This window comes from Lycorma delicatula, chromosome 1, assembly GCF_047948215.1.
Source record: "Lycorma delicatula isolate Av1 chromosome 1, ASM4794821v1, whole genome shotgun sequence".
NCBI classification, from domain to species: Eukaryota; Metazoa; Arthropoda; class Insecta; order Hemiptera; family Fulgoridae; genus Lycorma; species Lycorma delicatula.
The window spans coordinates 259,503,318-259,529,932 of NC_134455.1; the positions used below are offsets into that span (position 1 = coordinate 259,503,318).

The 26,615-nt window shown below is 32.4% G+C and overlaps 1 protein-coding gene across 2 annotated transcripts in view; it reads right to left on the reverse strand.

The window, feature by feature from the left end:
• Positions 1–381: 381 nt before the first annotated feature.
• The window catches only part of LOC142330892 (uncharacterized), a 73,120-nt gene continuing 46,886 nt past the window's right edge, over positions 382–26,615 (reverse strand). For both annotated transcript variants that reach the window (XM_075376362.1, XM_075376370.1), the window contains 6 exons: positions 15,486–15,593; positions 11,218–11,294; positions 9,764–9,855; positions 8,332–8,387; positions 3,705–3,828; positions 382–696 (listed from right to left, as the gene is read on the reverse strand). In XM_075376362.1, coding sequence (XP_075232477.1) covers positions 637–696; positions 3,705–3,828; positions 8,332–8,387; positions 9,764–9,855; positions 11,218–11,294; positions 15,486–15,593 — 517 coding nt within the window. In that variant the 3' untranslated portion in view covers positions 382–636. The remainder of the gene's footprint in view (positions 697–3,704; positions 3,829–8,331; positions 8,388–9,763; positions 9,856–11,217; positions 11,295–15,485; positions 15,594–26,615) is intronic.

The following is a 26,615-nucleotide window of genomic DNA, read 5'->3' on the forward strand; positions in this document are numbered from 1 at the left end:
TTAATAATTTTCTAACAATATAATTTTAAGCTTAAATACCAGTTTTAAGTTTTTATTATTTTCATAATTTTAATATGTAATGTTTAGAAATTTGCTCAGTTGGATATTGTATAACCATTTGTACTGGTTTTAATACCACCTTGTATAGTGTCATTTCAATGTAAAAACATTTTATTAAAACTGCATCTATTATTAAAACCTATTCCTCTAAAACCAGTTATTTTACACACCTATTCTGGAAATTTCCATACAATACTCAACACTAAATGAGCAGTTATTTCGAATGGAATGTAAAGGTTTAAATTATGGTACATACTTTTGTCTTACATACTTTTATTTTCCAAAGGTCACACCTGAACACAGTTTTTATATATATATATATATATATATATATGTAAAACAGCAGGGGTCCTTCATTTACAATAATAATAGTTATACCATATTAATACTACTACTACCTATACTACTACTATTATGAAATGAAATACTACTATTAACACAAAATGGAATCATATAAAAGCTAGCTAATTATAATATTTAAAATGAAAAACATAGTATAAAATAGTTTTGAAATTCTGACATTAAAAATTTTATTTATGATTTATTAAAACTTGATTTATATAAATATTCATTTTTTTATATTAAATTAATATTTTTTTCCTTTAATGACATAACTGTACGTTGTAGTTCATTAATCTGAAAAATAAAAACAGATACAATTATAGATGGCAATTTAAATCAGTTTAATTAATTTGTTTCAGATGAAGTACATAAGTACAGCTACAGATTTAGCAAAGCCTAAAACTAGAAAAAGTGGTTTACATAAGCTTATGCCTTGTATAATTACTTTCTTTAGGGTAAAAAAAGGTTCAGCCAAGTGAATTGTATACAGAGTGTTTGTAAAATAGGGCTCCAAACTTCGGCAATGATTTTCTTATATTAAAATAAAGAAAAAAAAAGTTCCTATAAACATGTGACCAAAAATGTTTTGTTTTCTTGTTGGCCACAATTTTGTTTTTTTTTCATTAAATAATTTTTATCTTCAGAATGGTTTGTCTAATTGTGTTGAAATTTGACCTGGTAATTTTAAATACAATTAACACAAAAACCAAATTTTATTAAAAAAACCTAGAGTCAAAAAAGTTTTCTTTTTTAATTTTAAACAAACTAGCATACTTGGTTTTTTAACTTGCTTCATAAAATAACATTACTGAAGTTACCAGTATATATCATCATTATTTGCATAATAGGATGTTCGAACTAATGCACAACAAAACTTCATTGTGATTTTACAATTATCTGTTGTTAAAAACAGAAAACAAGAGATGCATTAAAATCAAAGTTTTATTAATCAGGTAATATTTTTTAAAAAAATGATTTAGAACTGTGTTTACATTTGCATTGTTAATTTTTACATTAGCAATTAATTTGTTGGTTTTAATATTACCTAAAATGGTTCGATATTCTTACCATGAGCAGGCGGATATGATTTTTATGTATGGATGAGCCAATGGTAGTGGCCAGGAAGCAGTACCGTTGTATTTGGAAGAATTTCCTAACCAACAACAACCCAATCATCACTCATTTGCTTCAATTTTTTGAAAGCTTTCAGAGACTGGAACTTGGCACGGAAGACAAAGGTAAACAAGAACAGTTGCTCTAGAGCAAAACATTTTAAATTATGTTGAAGAAGATCCACACCACATGTAAGTACTAGACAGCTAGGAGATATGTTACAAGTAGGACATTCAACATTGTGGAGAGTACTGCAAGAGCAGTTATTGTATTCATACCATAAACAACAAATTCAAGCACTTCATTTAGAGATTACCCAGCTAGAGTGAATTTTTCCCAGTGGTATCAACAGCAGAATGCAGATCCCATATCTGCTGCTTCGATTTTTTATACTGATGAAGCTAGCGAAAAAAAAGATGTTATTACAAACTTACATAACGATCATGGGTGAACAGATGAAAATCCCTATGCCATATTTGAAGGAAATCACCAGGAATGCTAAAAAGTGAACATGTGGATTGTCATCTCTGGAAAAGCTTGTTGGGCCCTCACTTTCTGCTACAACACTGAACAATTATGTCTGCTTCCAACACTGGTAATAATTATAGACAGTTCAAAGAAAATGAACTCCCTCTACTTTTGGAAGATTTATCCTTGTAAAGAAGAAATTACTGCTACATGTGAGACAGCTACTCAACATTACATACAAGCAGAATTAGATTGTAAGAGGTGGGCCAATATCACGGCCTGCTAGACAGCCTGATTTGAATCATGTAATTTTTGTGTGTGGGGGCACTTGAAATCTTTGGTTTATTCAGGGCCTATTAATGATGCTAAGACTCTTCAACAAAGAATTAAAAAAATATTATGTATTCATTTTTAGTAGAATGCTTGATTATTTTATGAAGCAAGAAGAAAAACCAAGCATGCTAGTTTGTTCAAAATATAAGAAAACCAGGGCATAAGTTTGGCAGCCTATTTTAGAAATACTCTGTGTATATAACATATATATAGCAGCAGATACTGTTGAATTACTTACAGAAATTTACTACTTATCAAAATATTATATGGAGTTCTCCCATACAAGTCAAAGAAATTGTTTTTCTTATGAGAAAACACTGTAAAACATTTTCAAAATCTGGTGTGAACTGATGAAATCAGAGGAAATAAATTTCCATTGACTTCAGGATAAAAGAAATATCTTTTTATTGTTTAATAAAATATACTGATACTGATCGATAAATTTTATCAAATTTGTTTAATGATATATTGATAATGTAGGGCTTAATTATCCTCCCCTACATGCATAACATAATTTACTGTTATTTCAAAATATGAGTTCAATGGGCTTCTAGACTGCGCCATCTGTTTAATGATTTAACATATTAAAACAGAAGATTATCTGAAAATAAATTAATATCATTTAGTATCGATAAATCACTAACAATATAACAAAACTTAAACTTAAAAATATATATTTTATATATTTGATAGATATATTTTATACACTGATCTGCATGATAAAAGGAGTATTCAAAAAGTTATTAACTCATTTTCCAATTAAATTAAGTTGCATGTAGTTGTGCTGTATAGGGCAATAAAATGTGTGTTGGTTGTTGGGGGGGTTTCAATATATAAGTCTGCATCTTGTCTATGCATGCAGAGTTCAAGAAAGATAATTTGTGTTTATGTTCAGTAGTAGGTATAATTTATTGATTATCTAAGGAATATGAGTTACTTTTACATTGCCTGTGTGTATAACTTGAAATCATCAAGCTAATAATCTTACACATAAAGCCAAATGTTTGTCTGGTTTTTGTTCTCACATCATGTGATATATATTGCTTTCAAATTTATAGGACACATTTGTGTTTTCCCAGGGAAGGTTTTAAGTATAGTAGTGAAATAAAGATATTCATTAAAGAAAAAAATTTAATCCATTTAATTCATGATGGAAACTGTAATAGGATGCGGAGCTTTCCTCGTCAAAGTCAGTAGGTTTAAGTACTTTTAAAACTTTTTGTCACATTTTGTCATGTTGATCACTGGATAAAAATACTTATTTTAATCCTATGTGTTTTTATTATAATATATGTAACTTTTTCAAATTTTAAAATTTGTCAAAATAGTTTTTATTTGATATATCACATATCGCAGAAACTATCACGACAACAAAATGGTGATTTTACCTTTTTTATTTCAAAAGAAAGATTCTTTTTTTCAGAACGTGGAGTCACAGCACGAGCACTTCTAGTTTTCCTTAATTCTTGAAGAACATCCAAAATTGCACTGATCTTGGAGGTCACCATTTCACTTGCAAATAAAAAATAAATATTACGAAAACCTCTCAAAATAATATAACAATTAAAAATAATACAAGTTAAGTACAAATATCATTGTTATTGCTAGCTATTTACTTTAATTCCTTACAGAAATAATCTCCATTTTAAATGAATAAAATTACACAAAGCAGACAAACCAAGAATATAATTATTACTCTACAGCCCATTTCCTTAACATTGATTCTGCAAGGATTCTGAAATAGCCCAGGATTCAGAAATAGGCTTTCCTAAGGAAAACCTATCCCATAATTTCTGTGTCAGTGGAACTGAGTTCCACATACCTACTGATTTCCACATCTGTTTCCCCATTAGAACACTATTAAGAACAAAACAGTTTAAAATACATCATTGTATAGTACTGAGAATTTCCTGGATCTTATCACAGTAGTTTGAGTAGTAACCTAATACTCCACATTTTCCTGCCTCTGTATCCTATATATGTATATAATTAATCCTTTCAAGCAAATTCAGAGTGCCATTGAGCAATTAAGATCTCCACACATCAATAATGAGTAGAGACAGTATCCAGTGTCTGTATAATTTTATACTAATAAAAATGTATTACTAATGTCTGTATATTCTACATAATTTATCCTATAATAGTTTTAGATGCACATATTTATTAGTTTATTCCACTCATAAATGAATTGCATGTAAGAACACATCCAATTGACTAGTAATTTGTGTGTGTGTTTATTTTGCAACCACTATGATCCTTGAAACTGTAAAAACTGCAAAAACTTTTACATGGGAAACTCCACTTATTTTTCCCTCAACATTAATATTTGCATTTTTCAAATCTCATACATTTTTCTAAAATGACTTCCAACTTTGCTTTTTAAATAGTTTGCCAGTTTTTGGCAGAAAAAACTTATATTTTTTCATATATTTTCCTAAATGCAACCGTTTACGATCTAAAGGCTATCAAAGGCTATAAAATAAAATATTTTAACTTATTTAAATCATTTGGCATTTTTCACTAAATGCAACAGTTTAGAGGTACACATCTCCAGTTGGAACCATGTTCATACATGAATAATTTGGATATAAGTCTACAGCATCGCAAATTTGTTGCTTAAGTGGATTGCTTTATTTGTGATTTTATAAAACGTTACATGTGTTTTGTTTTCCATTAATTTTTTATCATGAAAATTAAAAAAAAAAATATAGTTTTTTTAGGAGATTTTTGTGAAATAAAATTTAGGTTAACTACAAAAAAATTAACAATCATAGATAAAAATTTGATATTGTAAATTGTTGCTCATCTATCCTTATTTATCACTCAGTCGAGAATAATTTCAACATTAAATAGCTTTCATAATGTCTGTGGCGGCTTTTTTTATTTTTGCAAAAGAAGCATATTTCAGGACTGGACGGCCATTTTAGAGTAAATTTGATATCGTCAGTGCAATACAAAATTAACAATAAGAAATAGAAATTCCTAACTGGATTTCAACAATAACAAATAGAAATCCATAATTAGATTTTGACAATCAGAAATAGAAATCCGTAAATAGAATGATAGGATTGAAAATCCCATGTAATGATGATTCATGATAAATTTTTAACCCATCATTTTTAAAGATGATTAAAAAGGGTACTTGGAACGGGTGTTTAATAGTGGGTTCTCTGATATTTTATTATATCCTTGAGACCAGTTTGAATGCTTTTCATTATGCTACCTACATGCGCAGTTAGAACAAATGTTGTGCTAGCATTATTTTTGGAACTATTTTCGATTTATAATTTTATACCACTAAATGTTCAATCTATATCTTGTCACCAAATAGCTTCGACGGCACGTGGCACTTAATAACCTTGTAGAAGCCCTGAGAGGGGCTATTGTTGTCTAATGGCTTCGACAGCCTATAATTTATAACGTTGTGGTAGCCCTGAAAAGGGCCGCTGCTTTTTGCATTAGTTCTGAGAGGAGCTGTTGGGTCCGAAAGCTGGTCTCCGGCGAAGTCGGAGAGTTGTGGCTCGTCCATTGAAATCAGATCATTCCCCCCAGCGGCAGTTGGGTCCCCACTATAGCGTGGCAGTGGTGGTCCCCAGAGCTCCGCAGTGTCGGGTCGGCGTCGGTCGTCTTTTCACGGCGCGGCCGAGGTGGTGGTTCTCCCGAGCGATCCCACGCTGGGCTGGCTCCTGCTGCTGAGTCCGCCGGCTAGGGCGATTGAAACTCTGCGAACTGGAGCGGGAAGTTAGGGTCCGTGTTCAGCGGCTTTCGCGGCGGGCCGGCCAGGTCTGCTGCTCCGGCGGGGATGTTGGCATCCGCCGGGAGGTCCCACGTTGAGGCGGCCAGGGTACTTCTGTCTTCTTCCATCTTCTTTTTATTCTTCTTGGTCTTCTCCAGGTGGTGGTCGACGATGAATTAAAAATTCACTCTCGTGCACGCTCTTTTATTAGAGCCTGAGAAAGGTGGGGCCGCAACGCCGCTGTGATGAGAGCGCGGCGGGAGTGACGCTTGTACAATCATGTACGTATGTATACTGTGCTCAAGCTGACATCTGAGCTGCTACCGTTGTCGTCCGCCGATATTAAATTAGGCATATATGTGGTAACAATGTATACTGGAAACTCTCATTACACTACTACATAAAAATCAATATCAACAAATAATGATTTATTGCATTTTAAATGAAAACCTATATAACACAACTGTAATTTAGAAAACAACCAGTTAAAAAAAAAGTATATATTTTTTTATTTAATGTTGTTTTCACTTAGCTTGTACTGCCTTTCAGCAAATATTTAAAAAAAAAGTGTTATAGGCAGGAAATGGGAGATCTAATATGACATCAGAAATCACATCATCAAGTCTTATTTATTCAACAACAAAAAAGTTGTTTTTTAGTTGTACAATATACCGTATGATGTTCAAATACAATAGCAAAAATAACGCTAGTTTATGAGCGTTATTTTTCTTAATTAAAATTTTTCTTATCAATTGAATCAAATAACCATTAAAATTATTTCAGACTTTCTTTTCACAGTCATATAATATTTCCTTGACTGTACCAATTAAGTCTTCTACATCCTCATTTTAAGCCATAATAAGTACATCAACCCAGTGATGTATTCTCAGCGTATTGATAACAGACGATCTGTGTCATTCCGCTAGTAGCTTTCGAGAGTACTAATTGTTCCTGACCCGTTTCGTTAAGATACTCAAAAAAATAAAAAATTCTTAAAATAATGTTTTCCATCGTAAACTGCAAAAAATAAATTTGGTAGTCATATTAGGAAGAATGGAAGCGATTTGAAAAATGCAATACTGTATTTTTTTCCACCAATTACATTTTTTTCTAACTCAGTTTCAAAAATATCCTTGTGGTGGCAATCTTAAAATGAACACTTTGTATGTGCAGGCTTGCTAGAGTTGTTTGCACTTAAACATTTTACGATTTTAGGCAAAAACATTTTGTAACGTTTAGCCATTCTTTATTTTATTTTTTGTTTGACTTTATTTTTTCAATAATTTTTTTAAGTATTTTTGTATTTTAGATCTAATATGGAAAATTAGATTCACATATAAAATTTAATGTCACATATTTTTGAATAATTTTATCACAAGATATAATTAGCAAAAATATTTTTGTAATAAAATATTTGACATTTTAAAGCTTATCAAGAACCATTTTTTCACACTGGAATTATAACAGTTTTAAAAAATTTAAAGGAAATATTTAAATATGAATAATTGTTTTTAATTTTAACCAGTCAGGTTATTGCTTAATAAACTAAATTTTAAAATCGTTTAATTAAATTAATAAATTTAATTTCCCAAAATTAATATTTTGGGAAATTTTCATCAAGATATTGAAACTCATTTCTCAAAGTCTATGGATGACATTGTGTGAATTTACTAAAAACTTTTCAAAAAAAGCTTCTATAGGCAGAAGATGGTTGATCTAATGACATCAGAAATTACATAAATTTTGTAGACTTCGTATTTCATAATGAATATTATATTAAAATAATTATACGGGTGCCAAGAGTCAGAACTGAGGTCATGTGAATACCTTTTCCCATAAAAACTCCCTAACCCAGAAAGAAAATTTCAAGTATTATGAATTAATGTAATTTCAACTGTTATGAATGTAAATATTTATATAAGGATTAAATTGTCTTATTAACCTTTTCATAAAATTAACATTGTCTTATTAACATTCAAGAAAATACTGCAAAAGCAATTTGTGAAATATGAGGTTCAGCACCTTTTGCTTTAGATGGCATACTTATTAAAATGTTTTACAGTTTATTTGACTAAGACCCAGGACCCAATCAACTTTAGAAGTTATGCTCAAATAAATAGCCTGTAATAATATACTTTAAACATTATATTAGATAATGACAGATATATAAAATTAGTCAAAATAACTTGACAGTTTCTGAAGAAATATTACCTTAAATAGTTTTTTTATGGATATAATTCTGCTACAGTGTTATTAAAATCACATGACTACATGCTTACCAATTATTTTCTGTAGATCTTGAAAACCTCCTTTTAGAGTTTGAGGATTTTTCCTGCTGTAAATATAAATGAATAAATTAAAAAAATAGTACATAACAACTTAACAAAATAAAAATGTAAAAATATGTCTGACATAGAAAAGTGCAGTACCCTCCCTCCCGCCTCTTTATGATCTCATTAAAGTGAATCATAGTCCAAGTTTAAACAAGGACTAAGACCAAATCTACATACAAATTTAATTATTTATCTCCAAAGTAGATCCATAGTGTTACAGCCATTCTTTTATAAAGTTTTACATCCTGGTCCAAGCATGGTCATTTTTCATCAAATCCTAAAAGATTTCTGTTCCATATAACCATGCTCAATCTTCAAGCTTATATCTGAATTAAAAATAAATAAATAAACAGATTAAATAAATAATGGAGTTCATTTATTACATTATTCTTTCATTTTTTTATTGACTAAGTCAAAAAACATGCTTCTTTTCCTTCCTGATCTATTGTTCTTGTCAACTAAGAAAACATTCACAACAATCACCTCTATGCAGAACTCCTCCTTTCACCAGCCTCATACTACATTTTTGTCATTCAAAATTAGCTTACATCAATTACCTTAACTTTCAATATTTTTATTACACATATTTATAAATACTTCTTGTATTTTGAGCTGTTTTGAATTTCAGTGTATAATGATAATAAAGAAAAAGAATAATTAAATGAAACAATATGAAAATTTCTTTGACAGAAGAGAACATTTATAAAATTTTAATTATTAAACATTTGAAAGAAAGCATTAAGGATTAATCTGTCAAGTTGTACTTTTTTTTTAAATGCCAACTCTTCTTATATCAATATGACCTAGTTAAATAAATTAAATTATCTTTTATATCGTTATGAGCCAAATTTAAGTAAATTAAATTATTATCTATTGATTATCTATTGATACTGGAATATTTTTATCTTGAAAAGATGATGTTCCAACATGATCTTTCCTAATTTGGAAAAAATGCTGGGAATTGACATGATATGTGCAAAAAACTAATTGCAAAAAGGGTTCATCATGTCCATCTTTTATAAAACTGAAATAATGCTCTATGTTCTTTATATTTAAACACATATATTTGTTTTGATTTATAAGTTTATGGAAAATCTTGAATGCTACAATGATAAGCCAATTGATGTAATCAGAAAATTAGTGACCAGTACGTATACACAGTATTTATAAAAAAATACACAAAAATCCTACACTTGAAAATAAAATTAAATATCTAAACGACTTATGTTCTTTTATTGCAATCACAGCTTATTTCTTATCATGCTGCTTCAAAAAAAAATTGTTAATCTAATATTTTGTGATATCTTTATATCATCGTATCTTTCTTTACTCATCCATATATAAAATAATTTAATGACAAGAAAGTAAGTATATCTACCTTGCCAATTTCGCTCCTAGAAATCATTCGTTTATGTTCTTCATCAACACCATACGGCATTTCAAGTTGAGGCATTTGAGAAGAAGCTTCTCCTGAAAAATTACAAGAATTATTGGAGTAATATTATGTCTGCATTTTTAATGAAATAAATATGACTATTATTATGAAACAATTAAGGGAGTTTCTCAGTTTGCATTCTTTGTCAAATATATTTTATTTTTAGTAATTAATTTAATAGTTAGATCTCTAATTTAATTAGATGCTAAAATATAAATTAAGTACAAATTAATAATCTATTTGATTATAAAAAACAGAAAAAATTTTATCTTTTTAATTTACATTATAATCACATTTTTTCATGAAAATCCTACCCATTTATGAAGAATAGACAAGCTACTACCATAAAAAATTACAAAATGGAGAGAATGATAACACATTCACCGAGTTATCAATTATTACCTTCTTCTAGATCTTTCACAAGAAAATGGAAGCATATGACAAGTATATGATGTTATAATATTCTAATTCAATAACTGTTTACATATCGATATACATTGTTTATGCTGTGTAAAGCTAATAAGTTTGTTGTTTTCCTTAACAACATGCAATTTTTTATGGTAGGATCATTTTTAAGTACTGAACAAATCAGCATCACACTTTGTATCATGAAGAATGATTATGAAATAAAAACCCCTGTTATTAAAAATCCCTTTGAGTCAAAGTGCTCAGATACAATCAGATCAGGAGATCCATCTAGGCTTTCACAATTTTCTGTGAAGTCATATCAGCATAAAAATTCTTGTGTTGCACTTTCTTTGAATATTGCCGACTTTGATACATCAAAAACAAATTTATTTTTAGACTGTCAGCATCACTGACCGTATTGTAAAAATGGAATTACATTTTCTTGAAAAACAATGTTATTGCGATTTTCACTGTTCAGTGACTGCTCCCTTCTTTGATTTACATCATTCTCTTCACTTTAAAGCAATTTAATACCCTACTGCAATCCTGCTTTTTGAGTAGAAGATAATGTAAAATTATATACTTTGTTATGGCAAGTAAGTTGATGGCTATAGCTAATAGTGATGGCTAAAAGAAAATTCTTTAAACAGGATGATAAAACAAAATATGTTATTAGAACACACTTTAAAAATATGAAAAACTATAAACTTAATTTTTCAAATTACATGGAAATTGGACTTTCAGAGGACATCTGGGATCTAATTAAACAGAGTCTTTTCATTAGAATGACTGATAGCATTGTAATTAATAGTGTCCTCTATAATGAATTTAGTCTGTCAGTAGTTTACATTGACAATATATTGTCAATGATACAGTTTACTATCTTCCCATTAAATATATAGATATATCAAAAGTTTTGGAGGCATTTTGGTTTTTTTTTTTTACTAAGAACAGAAAGTATATCAATATTAAAATACAATTCATGTAACCTTTTAGATATTCCATCCACTTTTTAATCTGCAATTCTTTTGCATCGTGTTGCCATTTGTCAAGAGCATCTTTGCTTCTGAAACATAAAATATTATATTTTTATATAAATTTTAAAAGAAAATTTCTGGTTTATGGAAAGCTGAAAAGTGAGTAAACCACAACTATCAAATATGTCCGCTGGTGTAGTTTTATATGGAATTATAGTATATATATTGTCACATTAATTTAAAATTAATTAATTAACAATTTAAAACGCTTAGATAATTACAATTTATTAGTTTAAGAATGTAGTAAAACAAGACAAATCAATAATGATAACGCGATTATCATAAATATAAAAATAAAGAAAAGTATTAACAAAAACAAATTATGTCAGATTTGAGTGGTTAATAAAATTTGAACATAAATATGCAAAATCTTACATAAAGATATTACAGTAATAACAATTAATATTACTGTTTTTAATAGAAGTGAAAAAAATCAATAAAACATATGACCTGTTACAAAAAGTCCTTTAAAAATAATTATGATTTATCTGGAGATTTCAAAATAAAATAATGATTGCCATCAAATTATTGATAAAACCATTTCATTGTTAATAAAATGTCTTTCAGAGTACTACTGTAACTGTAAAAATGCCAAGAGTAAATTTTCAAATGTATCTGAACACTGATGAAACTAAAATTATAACCTATAAAGAAAACAATTTGGAAATCATAGAAGAAAATAATAAATAAGGAAACAGAGATTTTAGAATTTAATGATGAGAACTTTCATTTATGTATATACTAAAGGTGTTTGGAAATACCATGATTTCTTCACCTTTGAAAAAATTAGGCCATTCTTGGGTCTAAAGTTAAAGGGTAAATTTATTAATGAAATCTGACAAAATAAAATTAAATAGGCTTTACAATTGTATTTTTAGTAGTTTTCAAGAAAAATTTTGGTTGAAATACATTATTTTATGTTTGGCAATAATAACTAAGTGGCTAATAAACAAATCAACATTTTGAACAAAACTTGTTAAAAGATTTGATTTTGAATAAAATGGTATAAATTAAGTCTACAGTAACTAAATACAAACCTAAGAATTACAAAGTATATTAAAAAAAAAAAAAAATTAACTAAATATTATGAAACAAACAAAATGTTCAAATTACAAAACAAAAGAATTAAATATTTTAGAAAAACAAATACAAACTATAAAACTAACGAAAAAACAATTAAATAAACTGCTGTCCTCTGCTACAGTGTTATACCAATCTGTCTGACAAACATTGCTTTGGTGGCTTACTGAATTTCAACAGGGTTGTTTTGTAGATTAATTGTATCACACTGAACATTTTTATCATTAATTCTTCATATACTAATGATATTAGTGTAGGCCTACATTAAAATATGTGTGATACTTTAGTTCAGATGGGCTACTAAATTTATTTTTCTGTCTTCTGTATATTTTCTTGTGCAAGTTTTTTTTTTTGGAATTGGTATCATTACTGTTTTCACAAAGTGTTCAGGCCATTCTCCCATACTGTAATATCGTATTACACAATTCAATTATTTATTGCGATTCATTTATTTCTCTATGGAATTCATCTACTGTCAATTTTTTATTCTTTATTACTTTAATTGCTTTCCATACTTCATATTTTCAATATCAACAGTTCTTTATCCTCTTTAGCTACCTCCCCCCTCCTTTTCTACAATTAAGTTTCTCAGGTTTTTCTCTTGACCTATACAGGTTCTCCATGTATTTCTTCCATGTTTCTTAATTATTTTTCTTAATTCTTTCTCCTCATTTAGCATTTTACCATCCTTATCTTCAATTTCTTTGTTTACCATTCCCTAATATTTTTTCCACTTAATGCTCTTTGCCTTCCATTGTATTACCTTTTCTTTTCTAGATCTTCAATATTATTATATCTCTTCCTTCCTACCTCAATGTATTGTATATAATTTCTATACATCTGTTTTTCACTTTCTCCTGCCTTATTCTTAAACTATCTTCTTTCATAATTTTAGTATTTTTGTTGTAGTCATGGTTTCTTGATGCTATTTCTCCCCTAACCGCCTAACTATTCTGCTGCTGTTTTAACTACAGCATTTTTTATTCTTATCCAGCTCTTCTAATATTTCTCATTTTTTTCTTTCCTTGATTTCTTTTGCTAGTTTTTCTTCTATTGTTTCCTTGCCCACTTTCTTCAACTTTTCTAAATACCATTTTTCAGCTACCTTTGCTTCCTCTAGTGTCTTTAAAGCTATTCTGATTTCCATCATAAGAAGCACATGATCACTTCTGATAACTGCACCTGGAAATCCAATTGCTTTCTAAGATATGTTCTATCTGCTATCGTGTTTTGTCCCTAGGGGGAATACCCACAAAACAAAACATTTTCTTTTATATTTTTTGTACTAATGGCTATAAATTTTTTTTCGTGGCCAAATTCCTATTTTAACCACAATCCTAATTTTCCTACCAAACTTTCTTTTTTCACCTTCCAATGACCTTAGCATTCTATACTCTCAACAATGCCTTACCACCATCCTTTTCCGATTTTATTACATCATTAATTCTCTCATACATCTCTTCAATATTTTCTTTATAATTTGAAGTTGGTATGTGTACATGTACTATAAATAAATCTTTTGGTAATATCACAATTCTCTAACTTTCCATTCTGAAACAAAGTCTTGACATTGCAAGTTCCTATATGCAATTGATCCTTTAAATTCTTTTGTAAACTCAGCAACATTTAACAAAAGAAGCCAGCATTATAATTCAATGCAAGCAATTATCACTAGGATCTTTAATAGTGGTTTTTCATTGCCTTCTGTATACTAATATCGTTAACTTCCTAAAGAAGTTCCACTGCTTTTGGGCGCAGTTTCCTCTCCCATACCCCCAAGGGAATAGAGTGTCCTGTTTCTACTGAGGAGGAACCCATTTTGTACTTGTAATGGGAGGAACTCCTTATTGCTTTATTCATTAGCTGCTCGTGTATACTGATAATTGTTAATATATACAACAACCTTTCTATCATGGGGATGTGAATACAGGATTTTCTAACCTGAAAAGCATTTCCTAAATTCTCTAGTACTTTCAAGATTAAACAGATAAATAGTGTTAATTTTAATATCTTTGCTATAAATAATTATTTGGTATAAGCTTATATGTTTTATTGAATGGCCCTTATATATACCCTTAGTATTGTAACAAAATTAATCTTGAATCATGTTAGATTCAGAAATATGAATGGAGACAAACTAGAAACAAAAGCAAAAACCCCTTTGGGCCAACTGTGGCCATAATGTCAGTTGAACAACTGCAACGTGTGTAACTTATAAATCATGAAAGGGAAGACTCATCCCTTGGCCAACAAAGAAAGGAGAGAATGTGAAAGTGACAAAGCTAAACAAAGACAGATTTATGGAGGTGACAAGTAGCACTCTTATTCATTTTCTTCAAGCTCTAACATGATATTATGAAAGGGGAATTTATGAAAAATTTGGGACTGATGTCATTAAAAAGTAATGAAAATTCTTATCTAGCAAAATATATCTAATTTTATATTGTACCCTTTGTAATGTGCATATTCTCTGCTTGCATTTAAAAGGTAGACTAAAGGTGTTATAGGACAAATTAATGTTTTTCACACTAAGTAACTCTATTTTAAACAAATTGATAAATTCCTGTGCTCAATCCTTCCATCTCATTCGAAATACCTTGCTTGCATTGAGTTTAAGTTAAACAAATAATAAGCCATTCATAATACTTTAAGCTATGGTGTTTCTACAGTAGAGAAATTAAATTGAATACAATAGAGTAAATCAAATCAAATTTTAGAGGAAAAAATTATTTTTTCCTCAAACAATTTTCATTTTTATTTCTTTTCCTTTCTATAAACAGTATGCTAATTAATAAAACATTAAAAATTATACATTGCAAATATTGTATTACATCTCATAACAGAAAATAAAGTAGTTAAGCCTGTAATTTTTGTATTTTTAACACGATACTAGCTGAATTACTCAATAATTCTTTGGGTACAGTTCTTTTCAATTATATGGAAGGGAGACCCGGAAAAAAGTTTCAATTTTGTATGATGTAATTTTGTCGTGAATTTTTGTGGCAATACATTTTCAGAGAGTAAATTACAAAAAAGATGTACGGAATCCTAACTTGAAATTTTAACTGATGTTTCCTGAGATAATATGTTTTATTTCTATTTACTTTAAGTTACATAATTTAAGAGTACATTACAAGTACCTTCTCCTTTGCAGTTCTGATTGCTGTTCTTCCAGTACAGTACTAATTTTTTTTAGCCAAATGTCTTTTATCAATTTTGATTTTACCATGAGCCTCGGAGAATTTTCCCTGGAAAACAAATTAGCATGCAACATTAATAGTTTGTACACAAGCTACTTAATTACTATGGTCAAAAATTACATATATGGAGAAGTGGCATAATATTATTTGAAAGAGATTGTGGCTTTCCTGATTCTAACTAATTTGAAAATTAAGAAAAATAATATTGAATCACTACATAAACTAAGAAAAATGAATAAAATATTGGAGAAATCAAAATTTGTTTCCCTTCCTCCTTTTATAGCTGTATTTTGCTTGTTAATAAATTATATTTATTTTTAACAATTCTAACATTTTTAACAGTTTTTAAAAATGAGAGCTAATCCAAATTGTTTGAAACCTATGAGACTCAACAAATGTTAAGTGTTTTATTCATTATCATTTTTAAATTCGACACAAAACAGCTAATGCTTCATATATCTTACACATCCGTACCTAGAACAACTGCAAAACACTTTACAATGCACCCACTACATTATTCTTAGTATAGTCATCATCATAACTTATTCTTTATTATATCTTTGATTGAGTATGTGTAATTTTACTACAGTTGTAACTTATGACAAGCAGAAATAAAAAAATTGGTTGGTATCCTTCATCATTAATATAGAGGAAAATTTGTTTTAACTTGCTAATAAACAAAGTTAGAAATCTGTTATAATGAACAAATTATTTTCTTTCGAACAATAAATTTGTTTCCGAGTATTAAAAATGTGAATTTAAAATACAGTTACTGAAATATTAAATCTTAAAATTCATTAGTACTGTAAGTTTGTAATGTTGAATATTATTATAACATTGTTCAATTAGACTAGGGAGGCAGTGCTCCCTAAAAAAAATCCCATGAACCCCCTTAAAAGTTATTGAACTAGAAAACAGGCAATCTAATTCTGACATGTGTAAAACTCAGGGGTTTCTACTTCCACTGTCTCAACAATTTGGAGTTAAGGATAGATTTCATTAAAAAAATCAGGTAAAAAAAAATCTTTTTTTTTTCAGGAAGTAAAACAGTTTTGTTATCAACGCTTGGACACAATATATTTGTACAAAATAAATATTATGAAAACTGGACTATTAAAAATTAAAAACCCAGAAATGCAAAAATATATCTTCAAGGTAAGAAACACACATGCTAAAAGTGAAATAAAAACACAAATATGTCACATTATATATCTGAAAACAATAAAATCTGTTTTACAGCAAATGGCATGAATGTTTGGAACACACAACAGTAATTTATATTTTTGAATATAAATGGACGGCCATAAGAAATCACAAAACAGAAGATAACATTTCATTATCCCCTAGAATAGTTTTACCTTACCCCCTACTTTAAACCTGTGATGCAATCCCGCATAACAGATTCAATCCACAAGGATGTGATGCACAGGAAACAGAGAAGATTGTTAGAACCAATGCAGCTGGTAAAAGAAGGCTGAAAACAAGCTTCTTTTGCTGTGCTATCTGCGCACTCATTGCCTGAAATTCCTATATGGTTGAGGACCCAGCAGAAGCTCACTCTTGTATTAAGTCTAGTCATTTGCAAAATAATACACTGAATCTCACAAATAATAGAGTGTCTGGAATATAATACGCCGCTAATTGCCTGTAAGGCATACATGGAATCTGAGCAAACAATATGTCAAAATTTTGAGCTAACCAGATGTAAGGCCTTATTAATGGCATACAGTTCTGCAATGAAAATACCTGGTGATGCCGGGAAGGCCAAACGTGTGTGTTCTGTTGCCAACCACAACAATTTTTTGTCTTCAAAAAAAATGATTTGGACAAAGCTAGTACGTGGTTGAAAGTGAAAGCGAGTGAAAGAGTTTCCATAAATGGACCCATTTTTAAAATTCAGGCAGAAAAAATTGCTGACCAGCTGCAATACAAAGGGTTTGATTTGCAGCAATGGTTAACTGAACAAATTTTAAAACAGAAATCAAATAGTTTTTGCAAAAATTAGTGGTGAAGAATCTGGTGTATGTAATTCTGACATTAGCAACTGGCTAGGTAAAAAAATGGCCATTAATAAAATCGGATTATGACTGGGAAAACATTTTTAATGCTAATGCAATAGCCTTATTTTATAAATTAACTTTGGACAAAACATTTAAAATTAAAAGAAGGGAACTTGTTGATGGAATTCATTCAAAAGTAGCACTTATTGAAATTCTGTGTTCGAATATGAGTGAAACAGAAAAAAGGAAACTTGGTCATTCGAAATTCAAGAAGTCCCTGTTGTTTTAAGAACGTCAATAAACTTATAGTATAAGCACTTAGCCAATACGAAAGCGTGGATGACTTCTAAAAATTTTTGAAGGTGACTGCGAACTGAGAAAAATGAAGAAAATTAACTAATAACTGTGAGGCACACCTATTACTGGAAAACCACATTGTATTCTTGCTTCCAAACACTACTACTGCAAAGGGATCGGGTTACTGCAAGGCTGCAACCGATGAATGAAGGCATTATCCGCCTTCTGCGAAGAAGTGGACAGAGACCCATGGGGGAAAGATTACCGCATTGTGTCCAGGAAGTTCGGAAGGAGATCCCCGGTACTAACGACGCAGCAAGTTCAGGAGGCAGTTGAGATACTATTTCTGCAGCGAAACAACTTCGTCAGGGAGGAGATTGTAATAGGAGAAACAGAATTGTTCAGCATGGCATGGAAGAACTTAAGACAGCAGGGAGAAATCTGAAGCCTAGTCAGACTAAATCTAAGACTAGTCCCGGTCCGGATGAGATACCAGTGGAAGTAGTGCGAGTTTTAGTTGGGAAAACACCGGCGGAACTCCTTTACATATTTAACACCATGCTAACGGAAGATTATATACCATCAGCGTGGAAGGAGTCGCTACTTGTACTACTTTCGAAACCAGGTGCTCCAGCTAAAGCTTATCGCCCAATATGTCTAACAACACATTGTGCAAGCTACTGGAAAAGATGATAAGACATCAGGCTTAATCAGGGGATAGAGAACAGTGGAGGCTTCTCAACAGCCAATACGGCTTTAGGAAAAGGAGATCTGGCCCATTCGCTGTGAACAAAGTCTTCAGTCTGGCATCAGAGGCAGCAGCTGGAACCAGGTGCACGAGGAGAATTCCAGTGGTCGTACTATTGGATGTGAAGAATGCATTCAACTCGCTGCGCTGGGAGGCCGTATTCCAGACCCTTAAGAATACAGGGATCGATAATGGCATTAGACGGCTCATACAAAGATACCTGGAGGATAGGTACCTGTTGTATGACACCGTTGACCAGAGGCTCCGCATTTCCATCACATATAGGGTGCCACAAGGCTCAATCTTAGGCCCCACCCTCTGCAATGCAGCCTTCGACGATGTCCTCCGCCTTCAACTACCTGAGGGTGTAACTCCAGTAGCTTTCGCAGATGATCTCGCTATTGTGGTCTCGGAAAGAACAGTTGAAGTGACCACGACGGCTAACGAGGCCATAAGGCGAGTACAGATGTGGTTGTTGGACAAGGGTCTAGAATACTCTCTGGGGTCAAAACGACCTTCGTCTGCTTGGTTGGAAGATGGCCATACCGATAAGGATTGATGACGTCTTACCCAGGTCGAAACAGCCAAGTACCTGGGAATATGGCTGGACCACAGAAGGGTTTTCTAGTCACATGTTAAACAAGTGTCAGGCAAAGCTGGAGAGACTGTGCGAACTCTCAGCAGACTACTAGGTAACGTCACAGGCCCCAGAACGAGCAAAAAGAAGCTCTACGGCCACGTCGTCAACTCCATACTACTCTATGGGGTGTCAGTATGGGGGAAGGCCTTAGAGATAGGTAAGCATAGGCGCGTACTAGAAGGAGTACAGTAACGGATCGCTCTACGAGTAATCTCCGCGTACTCCTCAGTTTCGACTGAGGCTACATTAGTTTTGGCTGGCATGCCTCCTCTTCAACAGATGGCCCACATGAGGAAGAATGAGAAGAATGTGGAAGAAGGAATGGACAAGACTGAGGCACGGAGACGAATGTTGCAGGAGTGTCAAGGGCGATGGGACCATTCTTCAACAGGGCGATGGATTTTTCGCCTTATAACGCAGATTGACCTGTGGGTCAACCATACATGGTGTGTTCAGGGCGTACCTATACGGAAGAAGAAGTGCAGAACATGACCTCTGCCGTTACTGTGGAGAAGCAGGCACCCCTGAACATGTCTGTTTGACTGTCAACGGTGGGAAGACAAGCGTCGTCGGTGCACTCAAATAACTGGACCTTTCACAGCTGATACTTTAATTGAAACCATGCTGAACAACAAGGAGAATTTTAAAGTCATTGCAGGGATTACTACACAAATCCTGCAGCAGAAGGCCAGGGAGGACGAAATGGCAAGGGGTGAGGGATAGCGCTGCAGACAATAACACAGGCCGTAGAAGAAGGGCGATTCCAAACCCCTTTCAGGAAAGAAAAGACCCAGGCCCGCCACAGCACTCTCTAGGGAGCGTACGTGGTAGAGGCATAAAGACCGAGACCCGGCCTTTGGGGTGAGGCCCAGGAACGACATAGTCGGGCTTGGCCACCTCATTTCAAAGGTTAGAGGCAGGCAAAAATGAAAGATGCAAACCTGTCGTGCCTGTCATGACATACTGCCAGCGGACAAGAAGGCCCGTTTGAGTTAAAAGGACAACCTCCTGAGCTGTACTAAGCTTAATCCTGCAGTATCCAGCTCAGAAGGGTAGGAGAAAAAAGTATGTTTAAAGTATTAAAGTAAGTAAGTATTGTTTATTACAGTATTAAAGTGTAAGTTATAAAAATTTACAGTGTTTTATTTTTAAAATTACATAGTGGTTGATACTGTGTGTGTATGTATTCGCGATTATGAGTGTAGGTTGCGAGAATGAGTGGTGGGGATGACTGGTTGAGTTGTGTGTATGCGGGGACCGAGAGTTTGGAGAGTCTGCGTTGATTTGTATGTGTGTGTGGTGTGATGAGATTTCGATTATTCATGTGTCATATTAAACAAATAAATTACAGTCCACAGCAAAAATCATATCATTTCATTTCAGATCACAATGTTGGTCCTACCGACCGGATTTTCTTATCATTAACCAGCCATAATTATTAATCAATTTAATAAATAAAAAAATCAACCCAAGGGTAATTTTTCGTGTTTGTGTTAACCATTATATGTACCGTAACAGTGTTTCCGTACTGTATGTGTATTAAATCATATCAGTTGGTGCATTCGTCAATACATGCACGTATACTTAATTACGTATTCGGATAGTTGTGCATCATTCTTTATTCATATTTACCTCATTTACGCGTTGTGTTTGTTTAAAAGGAGGTCAGCTTAGCTGAGGTTTAACCGTAACTTGACTACTAGCGACTTGAAGTCGTGCGACTGTTATTACCAGTTACGCCGGCTACTAGTGCAGCCTACGCTGACAACCAGCAATCATTGAGGCAAGGCCCCGTGACCAGAATAATCCATATTCTATTATTCTTAATTTATCATAAACGATTATTTCAAAATATTGATTCTGTCTTTACTTTTAATTAAATCCCCTTTATGCTTTTAATTTATCACCTTTATGCTTTTAATTTATCACCTTTTTCCTTTTCAATCTCCCTTTAACTACCTTAAATCACGATACTACACAGGGATATTACACGGTTTTAAAACAATAGCCTATTTTTAATTATTCATATTTCTGTGTGCATGCTTCTATTCAATCATTATACTTGTACAGTTTTAAATGTTGTTAGTACGCCTGTCGTATAATACGATTATTTGTGAAAAATCATACCTTTATTATTATTAATTTTAAAATGGAGGATTCAGAAGGGGCTGTAGTTAAGGGTCAAGTGACAAGATTCAATAGTTACTTAGATAAATCAGATTATGTTAGTTAGTTAAATTTCAAGAACTGTTATCGGAATTCGAAAAATTCAAACCGAAATCGACATTTTAGAGATTCTGAAAGCCATGATGATGATTGAGTTCAAGTTGAAGATACATTCTATCGATTAACTATGCAAGCACAAACTAAAATTCAGCAGCTCAATAAGCTGATACTATGGTATAAAACATGAAACAACCGACGAAAATAATTACTTGCTTTTCGTTACCAGCTTGTCAAGCTGCCCACATCTTCGGGAGAATATGAGAAGAGGTCAATATGTCAGTGGTCATCATACCATGAGAGTTTTATTAATTCATGACAATCCAAATCTGTCTGTCAGAAATTTCACTATCTCAAATTGTCTTTAAAAGACAATGCCGCCAGTGTTTTATAGTCTCTAGAAGGGTCATCCAAAAATCATAAAATTGGTTAGGATCTCTTAGTGGAGAGAATTCAAAACAAAAGGTATTTAATCAACAAACACCTGTTAGCCATTTTCAATCTAAGTAAATTAGACAAAGAGTGTAACTCTAATTTAAAAAATTTAATTGACGATGTACAAAAACATGTGCGTGCCCTTCATACAGTAGGTCAACCCACTGAATACTGGGACACTGTAATGACTCACTTGTAATGATTCAGGAAGTTGGATAAAACTACTCACAGTCAGTGGTAATCAGAGATAGGATTTGGCAATGTACCCGTTTTTTCTGATTTAATAAAATTTCTACAGAAAAGATGTCAAATCATAGAAACTGTTGAATCTAAACCAGCTTCCTCATTAAAACAATCTCAAACTGGAAATTCTCAATCAAAAAACAAAATTCAAAAAATAATATATACACGTCTAATTATCTTCTATAAAGAAATTTTCATTATGTGATAATTCTCACCCATTTTATTTGTGTGACAAGTTCAAATCATTATCCATTAATGATAGAGAAAAGGAAGTGCGGAAGTTAGGACGATTATGCTTTACTTCCCTTCTTCTGGTGATCAAAAATAAAAAATTGTGGTGAAGGGTCATACAAACTTGGTGGTAAACGTCACAATACGTTATTGCATTATTCATAAAAGACGAATAAATCTTTGCATCCTGAAACAAATACGTCAATTTCCAAAGCTGAATCCAGTAGTCAAAATCAGTCTATTGTGTCCACATCACATATATCGTGCCAAGGTGTTCCTTCTTCAGTGTTGTTGTCTACTGCCCTAGTGTCTGTTCTCTATCATCGTGGGGCTCCTCATCTTTGTCGTACATTATTACATTCGAGTCACAGTCAAATTTTGTGACTGATAAGGCGATCAGAAAACTAGGTTTGCCATTTGTAAATGTATCAGTAGAATTCAATGAAATTGGAACATCCACTACCAAAACAAAAGTTGTTCAATATGTCATTAAATCAAGATTTAATACATTTTCCTCCACCACCGATTGTGTAGTCCTAACACTTAACTACTCTATTACCTAACACTTAGCCACTGTGCCAATTGAGAAATCAGACATGAAAACTCCCATCTAATGTTCAGTTAGCAGATCCTCATTTCAATCAATCGAGTGATGCTGTTCAACCTGCTCACTGGAGCAGAGTTATTTTTCGACTTTCTACGTGACAAAAGACTAAAACTTCATGATTCATCTCCAACCCTTCAAAATACAGTGCTTGGTTAGATCATTTCCAGTAAGGTAACGACCAATACTATGTAGCACATAACTACAGTTTGTCTTCTATCTACGCTGGACGACATCAATAAAACTACACAGAAGTTTTGGGAGATACAAGACGGTTGTTCTAAAAAGCAGTACACCGGAAACGACAAACTGTGTGAAGACTTATTTATGAATACAACCATCAGGGATGATCTTGGAGGGTACTGTGTCCAAATCCCCTTGAAGGGTGATATTTGTGAGCTTGGTGAATCAAACAATTCTGTATTCAGAAGATTAGAAAGGCGTTTATCCGTTAAGCCATAGATGCATTCACAATACTTCCAATTCATGAAAGAATATGAAGAGCTAGGACATATGAAGGAAATTACAACGACTGAAGCAAATTCATCGAAAGCTTATTACATTCTGCATCATGCAGTGTTAAGAGAAGATTCTACATCCCCCACATTACTGGTAATTTTCGATGCATTCTCAAAAACAAGCTCCGGTGTTTCATTGAATGACATCTCAATCGTTGGTTCAATACTACAATCGGATCTCGTCAGTATTGTCTCAAGATTCAGAACACATCCATATGTTATAACAGCAGATACTGAAAAAATGTATCATCAGATTAACGTCCAATCAGTTCAGCAAAATTTACAACTAATCGTTTGAAGAGACCAATCAGAAATCCTATTAAAATATTTAAATTGCTTACAATCACTTATGGCATCGCTAGTGGTTCTTAACTAGCAACGAGAACGCTAAATCAGTTAGCATTGGATGAAGTATCCTCCTTTCTAGCCGCATCAAAGGTAGACTTAGAGGATTTTTATGTGGACGATGTTATGACTGGGGCCAAGACTATAAAAGAAGCAAAACAACTACGGCGTGATTTAAATGATTTGCTTCATGGAGGCGGTTTTCATCTTAGAAAGTGGAGCGCTAACAATCCGGACATTCTATCTAACGTTCCATTAGAATATGGCTAAGGGTGGCGTTGAAGTAGATCAAGACACTACGATTAAGACACTGTATCTTGTGTGGAATCCAAGACAAGATGTATTCCAACCTTCTTTTAGTAAAGAAAACACACCTGTAAAAAACAACTAAATGCACTATTTTGTCGGCAATATAAAGGATTTTTGATCCCCTTGGAATCATAGGTTCAGTAATTTTAACCACAAAATTGTGGTCCTATGCAAAATTTGTGGTCCTATTCACTAGGATAGGATGAAGAAGTACCTGATGAATTACTTGAAGAGTAGACTCAGTTTCTAGAGTGAACATGTTACACTCATGTACAACGCATGTTGTACATGCTATCAAACATTCAAGTCCAAAGGGCCATAGTCCCTACATAGAAAAGTGTTCTGAAGTTGAACATAATTGAATCATCACTATTAATTTAGTTACATCAAAATCTCGTGTCGCACCATTAATGAAAATTTGTGTGGGTGGCGCTTTGTTGTTATCTGAACTATGCAAATTAGCAGTTAATACATTAAATTTTCAAGTTGATTCAATTTCATATTACACTGATTCGACTATAACATTAGCATGGATTAAAGCTCCATCTTTTCAATGCAGAACATTTGTTGCGAACAGGATATCTAGGATACAAACTAACACCGACATCAGTTCGTGGAAGCATGTGAAGAGTCAAAATAATCCTGCTGACTATCTGTCAAGAGGCCTAATGCCAGATGAGATTACAAAGGCGGACTTGTATTGGAAGGGGCCTTCATTCTTGTATATCACAGTATCTCCAGAAGAACCAGTTAGTCTACCAATTGGTTGTCAAATGCCAGAGCGTCTTCGTACAGTGTTGTGTTGCAAGTGAAAACCAAATGATCAATTTAAATAATTTCTCTAGTTTTACAAAGGCTTATCGTGTAATGAGTTACTGTTTACGCTTTATTTACTCTCGAGTACAAAATTTGCCTCTTCGCGATCCATTATTAGCTTCTGAACTTCGATTAGCAGAGCGTGCTTTGGTGAAGATTGTGTAAAAGGAACGATATCCAAGTGAGCTTAACGATTTGCAGCTAGGAAAACCACTACTAACCTAAACTAGCAAATTCATTTCTCCAAGCCCATTGTTAGACAAAACATGTAATACCTGTTGGTGGAAGATTAAAGTGCTCAGATTTAACTTCAGATCAAATTCACCCCATCGTCATACCAAAGAGTTATAATATTTACTTATTTGCCTGCCAGAAATTTTCACATCAAAACGCTTCATGCAGAGCTACAGTTATTAAAAATTATTCGTCAAAAATCTTGGCCCATCAATGACAGAAGTTTAGTAAAATTTTCCACTTTCATTTCATTTGTCTTTCTTGGCAGCACTTCAAAGATTTATCTCAAGACGTAGGAAACCCAAAGATATGTACTCTGACAATGGCACTAATTTTGTTGGTGCTGAACGAGGAATTCAAGAGTTCTCTTAACCTCTCTACCCCAAGAGTGGATTATAACATGACATTTTATACCACCAAAGTCTCCACATTTTGGAGGTTTTTGGGAGTTGTCAGTCAAATTTGTCAAAACACATCTAAAACGTATCATGAAAACATCAGTTTTTACTTAAATTCAGTTTTTAAGGTTATTAACGCCCATTAGTTCCTTTGTCAGATAACCCAACCGATCTTTCTCCAAAAACTCACTCACTTCTTAATCGGTGATGTACTCATAACTAATTCTGAACCTTCCATATCTGAACTTCCAGAAAATTAATTGTCTCATTGGCGGCAAATTCAACAGTTGTTGCAATACTTCTGTCACGGTGGTGGCGAGACTACTTGAATGGCCTACAGCAGAGAAAGAAGTTGACCACTCCTTCACCTAATTTAAAAATTGGTGATATGGTTATCATGAAGGAAGACTCTCTTCCCTCTTAACAATGGAAAATTGTTGCCCGTACTGTAGAACTTCATCCAACAGAGGATAAAGTTCGGGTTGTCACTGTTAAGACTTCAATGGTGTATTGAAGAGACCAATTAGCAAATTATGTTTATTGCAAATTTATTTTTAAAGAAACTTTAGACATTAACTTTTTTTAATATTGTCATTTTATTATTTGTGTATATCTTAAAGTAGTATGTTTGAAGTAACTTCAAGGTGGAAGGCAAGTATAATATTGTGTGCGTATTTGTTCGTATGCATGATTTTGAGTGTTAGGTTTTGCAAGTGAATGGTGGGGATGACTTGTTGGATAGTGTATATGCGGGGCGTTGACCCGTATGTGTGTGTGATGTGATCAGATTTCGACTATTCATGTGTCACATTATTCAGTGCTATACTTTTCATATTTGACATACTCTTAAACCAGTAATAAATTACAGTCAACTGCAAAAATTGTGTCATTTCATTTCACATCACCATACAGGTACGTGCAGTAGTACGTATGTGCTTACAGTTTTATGCAATATGATTTTAATTATTGTTCAGGCAAGTCTCTTACAATGTTGTATTCTTTAATGTCGAGTATCAGTTATCTACTTTG